Source organism: Diadema setosum, chromosome 11 (genome assembly GCF_964275005.1).
Source record: "Diadema setosum chromosome 11, eeDiaSeto1, whole genome shotgun sequence".
NCBI lineage: Eukaryota > Metazoa > Echinodermata > Echinoidea > Diadematoida > Diadematidae > Diadema > Diadema setosum.
In genome coordinates, this window is record NC_092695.1 from 7,857,626 (window position 1) to 7,873,394 (window position 15,769).

The 15,769-nt window shown below is 39.5% G+C and overlaps 1 protein-coding gene across 1 annotated transcript in view; it reads right to left on the reverse strand.

Annotated features, from left to right (window-relative positions):
- LOC140234754 (uncharacterized) overlaps nucleotides 1-15,769 on the reverse strand; it is a 62,298-nt gene that overhangs the window by 8,185 nt on the left and 38,344 nt on the right. Inside the window, exon 5 of the mRNA XM_072314793.1 lies at nucleotides 753-918. Coding sequence (XP_072170894.1) covers nucleotides 753-918 — 166 coding nt within the window. The remainder of the gene's footprint in view (nucleotides 1-752; nucleotides 919-15,769) is intronic.

Consider the following 15,769-nt stretch of genomic DNA (forward strand, 5'->3'; position numbering starts at 1 on the left):
CATTGGCAGTTTTGCTGCCAGGAAGTGCACACCACATTCTCAGTGGAAGTCAATGGATTATCACAAACTTGATCAATACGGAAATGTGGCCAACTGAGAATAGGCAGCCACCCCATGTTTGAAGTCGGTTACAGGTGACACTTGACTGGCTACAAAGAAAAGGGGTAGTGTTGAATTCTGTGTGGTGTCAATTGTATAAATTGTATGTTCTCATTCATTGTCATTATGTCTGCCTTTTATCAAGACCCCATCCCTACCTCCACCCCCCCCCCCCCCCCCCCGTCATTTTCCACTACTTTATGAAATTTCTCTTGTCATGTGCCACGTATATGCTCTCAGAGAAAATGTATAAAAAGAGTGTTCATGGCTTGAAATGACAGAAACCTGTCTGCAAAATTATAGTATGATATTACATAGCTGCCTATTATAAAATGTAATGACATCATCGTGCATAGTTGTTGTTGTTGTTGTTGTGTTTTTACATTTTCATTCCAACATGACTGTAAGACATCAAAGCATTCCAGGAAAAGATTTACAAAGGGATAGTCCCAGAGTGTTCCCATGGGCATATGGGGGGGGGGGGGGTGTTTAATGTGATACTTGGCACGTTTTGGTTGATGCCAACTGCTATCAATATGTGAAATTCAGCAGTTAAAGAGGGAAGTGCTTGTAACAAGAGGGGTTCTGCCACTAGGAAAAGACGCCGAGTATTTCCACGAAAAAGTTCTGCGCTGCCATCGATCGTCACTTACTGTCTACAGGATGGTAGGACTTGAGGGCCTTGACGGGGTATATCGAGGCCTTATTGCTCTCGGGCTGGGACGTGGACCGCTTCCGATGCATGGACAGGTCGACGGGCTCGGTCTGATAGGGCTCACCATCGTCGATTAGAGGCGGTGGGGACGAGGATGTGTACTCCTGTGAGAACGAGACAGAGAGAGAGAGAGAGACTTTGTGAGAGAGAAAGATCAGGAAGGCTGACTCATTTCTGGCCTATTCCTAATGACGGGTGATTCACACTACTGATAGCTCTACCCCCATCGCTACCAAAAGTCATGTGCTTCAACCATTTCCCTTTCAACTGTATCTTTTCTTTGTCTCTTGTGTAAACACCTCTTTTTTCGCCTCCATTTTCCTGTGGCTAAAACTTTTGTGCAAATGAACCTGAGGCGAAAGCCGGGCTAACAAGGTATGACAGACGCAAACAATTCCCCTCACACTAAAAGAAATCAAGTTTGCATAAAAAAAGGGGCTTTAAAGTAAAATGCAAAATCATATGTGGCCTTATCACACTCCACAAAAATAAGATATTTTAAGTACAATGAGGAAGTAAGAAAACCTAAAAGATACAAAGAGACAATATTGCTGCACACAAAAGTCAGGAAGCTAGCAGTCCATCCGGACAAGTTTATGTTTGTTTGTGTCTGTGGTGGTATGCATGAATGTATTGTGTTTCTTTGTGTGTGTATGTGTGTGTCTTTTACCATTGTTTTGTTTCACTCGTCTCACTGAAAAAAATCATCTGGGGTTTTCCCTGCTTTGCTGAGATTCCATAATGCCTCCATCGCCTGCCCCCCCCCCCCAAAAAAAAAGGAAGAAATTGCATTTTCTTCTTCATTGCTCTAGAGTATTTCAAAGGTTGCCTTTGGTTAGCACTGGGTCAGTGAACCAGAACTGCCAACAGTTTTCAAAGTAATGAAGAGCAGACAACAAACTTAGGTTAAAAATCACTCTTATTTTCACATCTTGGGGGTAGAACAGAAACTCACAGAACAGATGGCATTATAGACTTTTCCTTACTCACAATATTCGCTTGCAGTACAGCTGAAAGAAGTACGCACAATGTTTACGCACCACAAATTTTGTGACTTGTCTGGGTAACTTTAAAGTTGGTTTTGAGTCAGCAGTAATCTTTTTGTTTCAACCTGTTTGCCTAAAAGGCTGCAGACCTTTTGTCTAATAGCTAAAAGAATGCAAAGGCATAAAATTCATTGAAGCTTTTACATCACCTCATTCTAACCTCTTCTTCACTGAAAGATATTGAGGTATGTCAACAATGGGATCCACATCCATTTCATCCATTGGTATTAAGGAGTGAAGTGAGTTATATCATGCAAATCTTACTACTTCACATGGTTAAGTTCTCCCTTTGTTGTCTGGAAAATGAGGAGAAAAATGCAGAAAATTTCCCAGAGGCAACCCCCGAACACAAGAAAGCGATAAATGGACCCTGTCAGACGTCTCTTTGAGACCAGGTATGCCTCCACTTGTGCTTCATGGCACCGCCCAACTTATTTACAATATACCCGTAGTTTCAATGTAAGTTTCACCACCTATGCTATTTCAAAGGGGCTGAAATAGGGTGGTCTTTCTACCAACACTGCTTGGGCAGAAAAATGTCACCACTATTTGTGTGTCATTTGGACGTGCCTCGGTCATGGCCTCAGAGTGTTACTATTGGTGTGATTTGTTAACCTGTTGCAGACGAGTCTCGATTATATTCGGGCAAGTGTCGATGGGAAATGCATGTTGCAGCAAAATCTGCCAATCCTCGGTGGGTTTTAAAACTGACATTCTCTCATGTCTTAAACCCTCCTTATTCTAAGTTTTCTTGTACTTATTCTAGTTGTTGTCATTTACAGGTCAACTTGCACAGGTGCTTAGCACAGTGTGGATTGAAGCAATGTCAAAAGCTGACTGTTTCTGAAAATGAAAATAATCCCACATAAGATAGCACCGGATACTACCTTGACATTGCCTAAAGGACATTCAGTGGTATATTATTATTTGATTGATACACTGACGATTGAAATTGGCAAACACAGGTCTTCCACATCTATACCTCAATGCCATAATGTCCACCAAATTTGATTTAAATTGCCTCAAAATCGTGGTAGTAGTTCACTCCACAAGATTTTCAAGAAAATATATGTGGTTACCACGGCACGCCTTGTTGGGTACAAACACAAAGTATGTCTTGCATGATATTCAACTACACCTATAGATCATTTAAACAAACCACATTTGAAATAAATCGCTATATACTGTGAAAGTAGTTTGCTCAACAAGGTTTTGGGGAAATTGTGGTTACCATGGCAATGCTTCCTCTGACAAACACACACAAAAAAGTCTTGTCCATCTACACCTAAATGTCATCATGTACCCAAAGTTTCATCTAAATTGCTTCTAAACTGTAGAAGGAGTTCGCGTCGCAAGAATTGAAACGGACCGCCCGCCCGACTGACCACATGCTGATTCCTACATACCCCCTTTTTTTACTTCATGTAGGGGTATAATGATGGGATATGACAAATGTTATGAATATGAAAGTATCATATTGTATGAACATAATCACAAATAAAACATACCATGCATTCATTGGGAGTTTGGCCTTTAATTTGAAAACAAAAAGAGAGAAGTGTTCTGATAGTACTTAGACACGCACTCCACAGGGTTGTGTACAGTTTGCTACATAAGAGGTGTGCTCAGGTCCACGCCCTCAAAGTTGGCAAACAGGCGGATATGGCGCGGCTCGGGCCAGGGTAAGTATGTTTGCACGCGGCCCAACCCCCCTGGCAAAGGGCTGCTGCTGCACTTGCCGCACACCATGGTAGGAAATTGGTGCATGCACGCCCCCCCACCCCCACCCCCCTCTCGACAGCGGGGGACGCAAAGGAATGCGCCATTTCACCTGTAGGTGGAAGATTCCCAATTACTCATTTTGGTAAATGTCGCAGTGACCTCCTTCTTGTTTGGGTCGATCATGTATCACGCAAAGGGGAGGGCAGCCATAGTTGGACTCGTTTCCGATGTTTGTCTGTCTGGCTAAATTGTCAGAGTCAAAGCTGCCTGTAAATAGTAACACAGCAGGTGTGTACAGGCGATCTATCTTAATTAAAGCTGTCACGTAGAATCCTCACCCAATCTCCTCAAACTATTTATGGCTACCTGTTTAAACTGCGTTTGTCTCTCTTGACAACACTGTCGTCACATTATGCCACGTGTTACTCCATACTCCTTGAATATAATCAAATATGTGTATCAATTCTTCTATTTACTGAATACCTACACACTGCAAGGCACCCTATTAAACCTCAACACAAACCTTCTCTCAACCAATCTTTACTCCCAGAGCTCAAGTAGAGGGACGGACTTCACAAGTTTCAGAACTATGTGGCAAACATTTCACATATTTTTTTATCGGCCTTCTCCAAGCTCTCTTCCTTTCCCACCATGTTGCCAACATCTTCAGTGCACTTCGTATTCAGTGCAACAATTTTCTGAGCAGATACTAGTACAATGCTTAAAGGACAAGTTCACCTTCATAAACATAAGGATTGAGAGAATGCAGCAACATTAGTAGAACACATCAGTGAAAGTCTGAGGAAAATTGGACAATCGATGCAAAAGTTATGAATTTTTAAAATTTTTGTGTTGGAACCGCTGGATGAGGAGACTACTAAGGCTCGTGATGTCATATGAGTACAACAGTATAAAGAAAATATAAAGAAAATTCAACATATTTTCACTTTTTTCGCATAAAAAAGAGCACTTGACTTGCCTCTTTCTAAAGGCAATGGGAATAATATTGCCTATAACATATGTCAGTAACGAGTCAAGGGAATGTGTACTTTTTTCAAAAGATGAAATTTTGTGAAATTCTCTTTTCCTTATATTGTTGTACGCATGTGACATCATACACTGCAGTAGTCTTCTCATCCAGCGGTGACTGCACAAAAACTTCAAAAATTCGTAACTTTTGAACGGATTGTCCGATTTTCCTCAAACTTTCAATGAAGTGTTCTACTAATATTGCTACATTCTCTCAATCCTTATGTTAATGAAGGTGAACTTGTCCTTTAATTTTCCGACATATTTCTCTCCTGTTTCAAGAATGTCATCAACGAGCACTCGCATCACTGTCATACAGTCATCATGGTTGTAGCTCCCGGCAAGCACTGGGGGGGGGGGGGGGGGAGAAATAATGGTGAGCAATCTGGAAGCAAGACTAGCCAGCAGTCAATGCAGTATCAATGTAGTGTACCTACAGAAGATACCCAAATTCTGGTTCATCCTAAAAAAAAAATATTAATAGCTAGTTGACATTGCATGACTGAATGACTAAAAGTTGCAAACAAGGCCCATTTGTAGACAGTTGTCATTGTGAATGAGGCAAAAAAAATGTCCTGTCTGATTAGTGGGTAATCAGGCATAGAGGAAGTAGCAAAGGGGGAAGCCATGGATCACATAATTGCTGCGCATGAAGCAGACTTGGGGTCATGTTTCCTTTTAAAGTTCACAGGGACAGCATTTATGTAACTTGTGACAGTTTGTTTCAAGTTCACCTCTAGGCTCAAATCACTGTGATTTCAATTTATCTGCAATGCAGACATCAGGGTTTGTTTGTTGTTGTTTTTTTTTTAAACATGGTGCAATGAATGGATACATCTACCTTCATGCATTAACATGATATCAGCACTATCATAAATAATGACTCTCCAAATGAAAACTGTCCAGTGTAAACTAATACTAACGTACATGTACAGTCCAAATTTAAAGAACAGCAAATGGAATTTATGTATAAACTACATAGAATTTTGGGTACATATGGTAATTGCAGCTGCAAGACTTCTTGAGTGCCACCTCACTGATACCGTTACTGTATCAGTATATCAGTATTTATGAATATAATATTGTTTGATGTTAGATTCTACTTGTTTACATAATTTCATAACACTGTATAGTCTGCTTTGTTATCTGTAAAAATGCTGCTACAATTGGTTGTTTCAGAGCCTTTCTTTGTAAGGAAATCATCTGTATTATGCAATAACTAGAAGGTAAACTTCATATTATGTTTTCATATTGTACTTCCTTCCCGATTCTACATGCTATCTTGCATCTTTCCTAAAAATAGAAGGGAAAAAATGCCGGCTACCAAGCCATGCATTACGCAGTAATTGTTTTGGAAACACGGAAGGGGACTGCGTGGAACGGCACGATAAATTATGCATGCACAGCAAAAAGATAGGCGCATGTGATCAGAAGCTATGCTGTACACAAAGCTGCACCCCCGTCGTCATGGCGACACTCATGAACGGACTTATGCAGGGGAAGGACGAACGGGGCCATCAATCAATTCATTATGCCTACCAGGGTAGGAAGTACACAGTTGGAGTAGGGCAGGGCTTGGTTCTGGGTGTGTGCAGCATGCTGTGGAGTAGGTATTTGGTTAGTCTGCCACCATCAAAAATCATATAATCCATCAATACAGAAATGGTCCCCACCCCCCCCCCCCCCTCCGCTCCCCTCAGCTAATCATAATCTATCCTCTCCCACTTTCTGCTTCTACTTACAGTGTCGTTAAGGGTGTGAGCCCATCCTTCTCCTCATCCCCCCCCCCATCCTCTCCTCCCCTAATCTTCCCTTGACAAAATCCTTGCTACCCTACTGTTCACCACCCCCCCCTTCTTTAGCTCATACAAGAGAAAGAAATTTCCTTACTGAAAACACTGCTTATGACAATTTTCTGCAGCATCATTTTCTCGTGATGCTGACTGCAGTCTCAACATGTAAACTGGTTGAAATGGCATGCAAGAAAAGGTATCTATTTGGGCATTCAAATTTACCCACACAACGACGCACTGATGCACAGAACAACACAGTGCAGGGTTCAAAAGGTATATTGCACCTGGGCACACAGCATGTATCTTTTCATTTTTTTTTTTTTACAATGATACATTCCGATGCAGCTAGGATTGTAGACTACAGGGTTTGAGTTCTATTGTTCATACACAATGCACACATGCCCTACCCATTTCATATAATGTCTCAAAGAGAAAAAAGAAATAAAAAAAAACCAGAGTATCATCAATCACGTGGACATTGAGCCTTAAAAGCTGTGGTTTAGTACACACACTGCTTTATTGCACACTGTCTGTGTGTGGTGTGTCTCCCCCATGCAATATGAAACATGCAGGTTATATTTTTTTGAAGTGTTTAAACTGTGAGGCAATATTACACAAAATATCTCTGCATATATTCCAAAATACCATCAGCTTCCAATGTTGACCGATCTTCTCAAACTGTATTCCCTTACCTCATGAACCTTCCACAAAACCAAGACTCTGTAATTAAAGTATCAACTATTTAACATCCTGATGCTTATGCATCAAAAGTGTCTATGAAAGATAACAGCTTTAGCGCATTACCTTCATTTTCTCTACAGGGTTGCCCTGTATAATTATCTACAACGGGCATCTGGCTGCCTGAAATCAACAACCAAGTGTTGCCTAAAATGGGAATGTCTTCACCCTGAAAATTAAATTTCACAATGAAAGCGAAGAGGATAAAAACACACATTCCCCACTATGAATGCCCAGTTCATTACAACGCTCTCAACACAATGACATTAATTCTGATCAAGTACCACTGATTCTGCAGGTCTATGCACACTTTTCTGCTTTGCTTATTTCTGCTTTATTGGGACTGTGGCAAACTATAATCAATTGAATGCGAATGTTCCGTTGCATTATGTACACTAATGGCTATGGTGGTGGATGACAAATTATTCTGAGAATTGCACCAGTACATTGCACTGTTGCAGAGCTATAGCTAAACAAGCACGTCCCTAATGATGATTGCCAGATCTAGGCCAGAATTTCATCTATTAGGCCCCTAGATGGAAGATCTATTAATCGAGTGGGCATTATCATTGGGATGGTGAGAGACCAATGGTGAACACCTTTTTTTTTTTTTTCTTTCTGAGTAAAAAGATGCTCTTAAAAGGACGTAAATATGCAAAGTACGCATTATGGATTTACATATTATTTACCTAGACTTGTCAAGGGTTATGATTGACAAAATGTAGGATGTATAGATGAAAAAATCAATCTTGAAAGGCTACCTTGTCTTTTTATTTCCTCAATCTTCTACTAGAACATTCAAAGTCCAAGCTCTGCATGTTCACATCTCTAGCTGTCACACATTTCAGTCAAACCCCCAAAACAAATGGATTATTCTTCACTGCACTGCACATATAGATACCTGTCTCAACTGTGCATCACACCCTATTATTTCTGGAGATGCTGCCAAAAATAAGGAATTTCCATTCAACATTGCTTTCACCCTTGGCAAATGGGTGTACAGGCAACACCAGAGGGCAGCAAACATATGTCTACATCTACGGGTGCAGAAATGACTTGTTGAACAAGGTGTCTTGTAAGACATCTCGCTCATGCATGGCATTTAGCAATTCACTACACTTGGGGCACATACACTTTAACAGACTTGGAACTTTGGTCTCTATTTGCCTACAAAGAGTATACTTGTACTTCAAATAATAAGCATCCTGTTCTTTCATATTCTATAAACACCCCTCTCAAGAACGTAAGCTGCAACTAAACTGACAGTCGGATTTGTCAATCCAACCAGGTTGAAGGTTGGACGTGCAGTACTATAGTGTATCACTATAGGGAGCCTACTGGAGTTTTGGTCGGAGTTTTAGTCGTTTTGGTCGGATATTTTCCTGACAAACTGTTACAAGCTACTGAAATCCTTGCATCTAATTGGCTAATTGGCTGGGAGTAAATTTGTCTGACAACTTTGTTGGACAAAATGCTTCATGAAATGCCCCCCTGATCTTCAGAGGTCTGAATCACTGGACACTATCTGTTGCAGTGATAATCGCATTCCTCTTATCCACTTAGGAATCACATTGGCCTACTATGTACTGACCAACAGAGAAGCATATCAGGGGTGGGGGGGGGGGAAATTTGGGGGGAATTCCTAAAGTCTTAGATAAAAGAAAAGCACGAGGACAAACATATTAATGATTAACATGGTATGCATACAACAGAAATTGAAGGTATGCTTGTGTCCGTGCTTTGTTTTGTTTTATTCTGGGTTCTCTTTCTTTTTTGTGGTGGGGGGGGGGGGGGGGGGGGGACACAAGGTGGCTTTTGAGGCCAGCATCAGATTATAAATTCTTAATGCATGACTACAGCTGCTGTTATTCTCTTGTGGCCTGCAGAGTAATTGATAAAGGAAGGTTTAGACGAATGGACACTAAAGAAATGACGTCATCATGCAAACAGCCTGATTGATACACAAAGGTAATAGAACTGAAGATACGCACAACAGATATATTAGAAAGAGCATTGACCTACAACGTTGGAGGTCCATGGCAAGAGGTAGGCCTATACAAAGGGATGGATACATATCGTCGCTGGGGTGACAAAACCTCGTATCTCAAAATTGTCAAATGTTCAGGAGAGCAAAAAAACATGGCGGCCAAAGCACTATAGTGAATGGGAAAGCCTTCTCTTTGACATGTCATGGTGGCTTCATTTTTGGAGTAAGACAGTTAGGATTTGGCCAAGACATCACTTGACCCATTATTTGACCATTAAGTTAAATTTTTTTTTTTTTGACATTTTTGAGAAAAGAGGTCTTGTCACCCCAGCGACGATATGAGGGACGGAATACAAAGTAATAAGGGTCAAATGCAAGGAGGGGTGCTTTGTTAAAGTATGTGTACATGACACATGTCTCAAATCAGGGAGCTCCATTGTAGCTCCATGCTCAAATGGACCTGTGGAAAGGACTGTGAAAACAGTTTGGGTAGAAATAGACCCATGGGAAAAAGATGGCGAATATTATTCAAGGTGTGTGACGAGATACTGTAAAACCAGAAATTATCACCTGCATGAAACTTTCAGGAATTTCATGAGGAGCCAGAATTCGTGAAAATAAAATGCACACAAAGGTTTTTGTCTATGGCCCGTTTCACGGTTAGGCGCCACTTTTCATTTTTTTCAGTTTTCAGTCTACTACACAGAATAAGAGTAGATTCATGAAATGTTTTGATATGCATATGTTAGACCCCCATGGGGTCTACCTCCCATAGCATAACGAAAATGCAACTCCAAAGCATTTGCTCACAGTGAGGCAAGATGTGCCCAAATCAGACCCACTGTGTGTCAACCTGGCAAACATCCCTTTTTTGCAAACTTTCCCATTCTGTATCATATCTAGCTATGAGTTAAGTGAGCATATCTATGTTAAGTGTATGAGTAGCCATAATGAATCATATCAGAGTTAAAAAGTTTGAACTCCTTTTTGTTACATTTTTTCCACCCCAAAATTCTCTTGGTGGATGTGACATTGTCCGTTCACATTTAATCATCTGCTTATATGGGTTGTGTAAGTAAGAAAACAAAGGCAAGTCTCAGGAAAATAATGTAAAAGTAAAGTATAGCTTTGTATGAGTGACTGTAGAAAGTTTGCTTGTGCTTCAGTTCCATCTGATGAAATGACAGTAATTTGAAAACAAAATTTAAATGTCCGTTCACATTTTTGTCACATCCACCAAGATTTTATAAATCTATAACTGTTTAATGGTTTAGATTATTTCTAAATTTTTGCATAAATCAATGATACACAGTTGGGTGGCTATCCCTCTGAAGCAATTTAGGATTTGAAATTCAAATGCTTTTTTTATTTCACAAAACATGGTATCCGTTCACACATGTCACATCCACCAGCCTTTCTTGTCAGAAACACATTTTGGTGTGCATCTCAGTAAATAATGGTCCAATTAACTTCAAATCTCAACACATTTTAGACTCTTTAGTAACCTTATAAATGCCACTGATTTTGAGATTACTATGAAACTAAAAATTTGAAAAACTTAAAAAATATGTGAAATGCCCTGGTGGATGTGACATTTTAAGATGTGAACGGACATTTCCGTGAATATCAAGTAAAATCTAGGAACACTTATTTTTGGGGGGACAAAATATGTTTAGATTTAAAAAGCATGTCTTTCCCAAGATATCTAGATATCAGACACCCACTTTTATACCACATTCACTATAATTTTACATTAGAATACTTGTTCACAGTGAGGATGTAGTATGATTTTGTCACTGTGACTGTGAAAACTGATGTTCTACATATTCTAATCAATTTTCCAGATAATTAATCTCAAAAGGCAAAAGAATATAAATGCTATTTAATTACATTGATTAGACCTCTCCTATATACTGTATTTAATAAGTTTAAAAATGATTGAATATGTGGTGGATGTGACATTTTGGGGTGTGAACGGACACACAGTATATCTCCCCAACGCACAGCATTTTTCAGCATTAGTTCCCAATGCTTCACGCAGCATCAACACTTGAACACAGTGTGAAATGATCCACAACCATTGGAATGGTTAACTTAGATTAAGGGGTGAAAAAAAAAAGTTAAATTGATTTATATATCACTTTACTGCAACTGATTGAAAATTGCCCTTCAACATAAGTAAGCACCGGTTATGTAGTGTTCTAGTAGTAGCCATGACAAAAAATAATGGGCATTCAACTTGGATCAGATTTAAACCAGCTATCTCCTGATGTTTAGTTTCCAGTGAAGGTACAGTGAAGGTGATTCACAGAGATAATGGTATGGGTCCATCTCACTGAAGGGGTCCGTTTAACCCCACTTTCCAATGCATTTTTAGAAAGAAAGGAATTCTTGCATCAGCATAGTTATTCAGTGTTTTAGGAGTATAACCAAATTTGATGTGTGATGAAAAATCATGGCCATATGATACTCAAGCTGGATTTAAGTCGACCATCTCCTGATTACCAGACTGGCTTCATATCCACTAGACTACCAAGCCCGCTACAGAGCCCGTGCTAGTTCTACAATGTACATGTATGTGATCCTGTGCAGTAGATACTGTGTATTTACCTGGTATTCAAATAAATGAATTCTTACATCAAGTTGTTTTTAACTGGAGCTGATTGACAAATTGCCCCTTGTCGATGTACAATAAGCACCAATTATTCAGTGTTTATAGTTGTAGTCCTAATAAAAAATCATGGGCATACAACTCTGAAACCAACAAGCTCCTGATTATTAAGCAGGCATTGTAATTCATATCCACTAAACTGCCTCAACCCCAACAGCCAACCAGTGCTCCTTCCAATTCTTTTTAGCAGAGGGTAAGTCAATATTTATGCAAATAAATAAACCCTTGTATCAAGTTGTTTTTATTGCAACTGACTGACAAATTGCCCGTTGTTGACAAAAATTAGCATTATTCAGTATTTGCCATGATTAAAAAAAAAATACACTTGCTGTATGTGCTTCACAAGATTACATGTTATAGCCAGCTATCAAAAGCTCATTAGGGTTGTTCATTATTCCCAATGTTTGTTATTCTGAAACACACAAATTCCCTTAACTTACAGGTTCGTTCAGCGAAAAAATGAGAGAGGGTTTATTTTTCTGAGGCTTTGTAAATCCAAGAATTAGATAAAGGTCATTATTCCAAAAGTTCATAAATCCAAATATGAAATAAGGCATGTTATTCTGAAGGTTTGTTCATCTGAAGGTGTAACAAGTTTTGTTAACCCTAAATTATTATTTTTTAATCTGAATACATAATGATACTCATAAAGCAAAAAGGGAAATAAAGTTTGTTATTTCCACCAAAAAAAAAAAAAAAAAAAAATGAATGGTCTTCAATTGACAAAGAATGGCATATCCTGGTGATGATGTAGGAGAGGTGGAAGGGTGGTATGAATGGATGAGGAGGAGAAAATGCTTCTTTTTACAGAACACAAACTATACAAATAAAGATTTCATTTTGTCAATATGTAGGGCCTACCATGTATACCCTGTGCATTAACATACTAACAGTGGTGCTTCAATATCAACAAACTATGGCAAATTAGAAATGTGATTTTTAACTGACATGATAAAGTTTATGGGTGGAATCCTGGTAGGTGACATATGCGAGAGTTATTGTAGCTTTTGCCTGTGCTGTAGATTTACAATGCGTAATGCACACAGGATCATGACCACATAATCTGCATTTTTTGTTATTATTATTGAGGATTGGTCTTTATACCAGGTTTTCACTTTTAAAGTTTGTAATAGGCAGAAACTATAGGTAGGACGAAAGGGAAGATTAAGAATCACATTACTTGTACCTTTTCTTTTCGATACCCTGGGAAAACACTTAACTGCACATTGGGGATTTTGATCACAATAAAAATGTCACATTCACCATGTTGGATATCATTTACTGTGAGAAAAATTGAGTGCATAATTCCTCTATCAGAAACATTATGTATGACTTCATTGGTTAAAGAGTAAGGATGTCATTACTATGTTGATGAATTTATTGTTTTATTAATATGCAGTTCACATAAATTGAAGGTAAAAAAAATGTCTGTTCACATTTGATTTTGTCACATCTGCACCAAGGAGTTTCAGGCATTCATACATTGAAACTTCAGAATACAACTGTATGTGGACCCTTGTGAGCAGTGATTTGCATTCTAAAATGTGGTTTTTCTATGTGGTTCTTCCAAGTAGGATTACTGTTACCAGTTTATGATAAAGAAAGATTAAAATTCGGAATTCTGTTCACAATTTTGGCATCACATCCCCTGTGTTGGATCCAATTTACTCTAAGAGAATTAAGTGAACTGTACAATTAACAGTGTACATGTATGTCTGCAAAAAGACCTAAAAGATACTTTGGTCATTCAGTGCATGTGAGCCAATAGAAATGTTAGTAATGATTTCAACTATTACTATTAAGTATAAATTGAAGAAGAGTAAAAATGTCCGTTCACATCTCCAATCCGTCACATCCACCACTTATAAGGAATTTCAGGCATTCATAACTTTTACAGGACATGGAACCTTGTCAGCAGTGACTTGTACTTTGAATACAGCATTCTTGATGGTACTGCATGCATTATAATCATTGGTTGCAATGCAAGGTGTGCAGGAAAACAGAATAAGGAAATTGGTGTTCCGTTCACATGTCACATCCACCGTGTTGGATATTACTGATATCATTTATGCTGACAAAAAAAAAAGAAGCTTTCTTGTGAAACATAATTTGTTTCTTACTGTAAACTGACTTGTGCTGACTGTTCATTGGGTAATCACTTGGCTTATTTCTTTTGATTATTGCTCAAGGTGTAAAATGTCCATTCACATCTGTTTTTGTCACATCCACCACATCCTCCAGCTGAAATTTTAAATGTAAAAGTTGGACACTCACAATGTTAATATTAGGTGTGTGTATGTGCCCCAACATAAGCATTATCTCCATGAAATATTACACATCCTGAATGAGGAAGTGTAAAACAAGAGAAACTTTTTGAAGTCATTTACTCTATTTCACACCATATTTTTCCTTCAAAACGGTGCAATTTTCCAATAAATCCAAATAAGAACACAAAATCTGGCACGAAGTTTGCTTAAATATCACTTAATCATGTTACAGTATCAAATTACCTGTTGGACACATAGTGTGTCAGCTCTGTCCATGGTATCATAGTGTTATCTTTCAGCAAAATTACCTTCATCTCCTATAGAACCATTCATAATATCAGATATTGTAATAATAATTAAGCTCTGGCATTACATTTTCCATTAAATTCACATTCTTGGGAATAAAAAATCAAGACATTCCATCTCTTAAAGAGAACTTGAAATTTTGAACCCTAGGTTGACAAAAAGTGGCGCCTAACCGTGAAACGGGCCCTATACAATGCATTGAATGGCAGTCACAAATATTCACATAAGTTTTATGCTGTGACACAGGCCATTGGCTCCACTTTGCAAAAGTTTCTGGTTTTACAATACATGTACCTGGTACACTTTTTTTTTGGGGGGGGGGGGGGTGGAGAGGGGAAGGGGTGGGGCAAATGGGATAGGAGGAAGTTTAGATGGGATGGGGACAAATCCAGAGGGATGAGGGAGGGAATCTATGATAGGAGACCCTTCTCTTGTGGCCTACCTGACCATGAGACAGGGATTATTAAAAGGACATCTTCCTCTTCAAAGAACAAGAGACCCGCGGGTCTAGCGCTCACCTGAGTATCGCAAGTTCACCTTTCACGCAGTCACTAATCTAAATTATTCACAGCTCTACCAAAATTTGACCAGGCATCCTCAAGTAGAAGATGAAAATATACAATAAGGGCCCAATTTTTAAGATTCCTTAATTATTGGGGATTGGGGCCACCTGGGGCCCTCTGGGTGGGGCATGGTGCCCATTTTGATAAATTTAGATCCTGACCCCCTAGGGACGCTACCTGCCAAGTTTGACGAAAATCCATCATGAGGTTTTCAGGAAGATGATGAAAATGTGCAATTCAGGCCCCCATTTGGACCTTCCCAACCACCCCCCCCCCCCACCCCTGCCCCCAAGAGGGGCACCCCTGGATCTCCTATGAACAAACTCAAAACTACAGTCATTAATGTACTCACTCATAGTATTATCTTAGCTCTATAACTTCTGATTCTAGAGAAGATTTTTAAAGATTCCTTCATTTTGGGGGTTTGGGCCCCCTTGGGGGCCCCCTGGGTGGGGCATGGTGCCCATTTTATCAAATTGAGATCCTAACCCCTTAGGGATGCTACCTGCCAAGTTTGGTGAAAATGGGTCATGGGGTTCTAAAGAAGAAGATGAAAATGTACAAGTTAGGCCCCATTAGAACCCCTCCCCACCCCCTCCCCTGGGTCCCAAGGGGGGGGGGGGCACCCCTGATCCTGCCATGAACAAACTTGAACTATAGTCATCAATGTACTAACTCATATTATTAACTTAGCTCTATCACTTCTGGTTCTAGAGAAGAAGATTTTTACAGATTCCTTAATTTTGGGGGGTTTGGGCCCCCCCTGGGGCCCCCTGGGTGGGGCATGGTGCCCATTTTAACAAATTGAGTTCCTAACCCCCTAGGGATGCTAC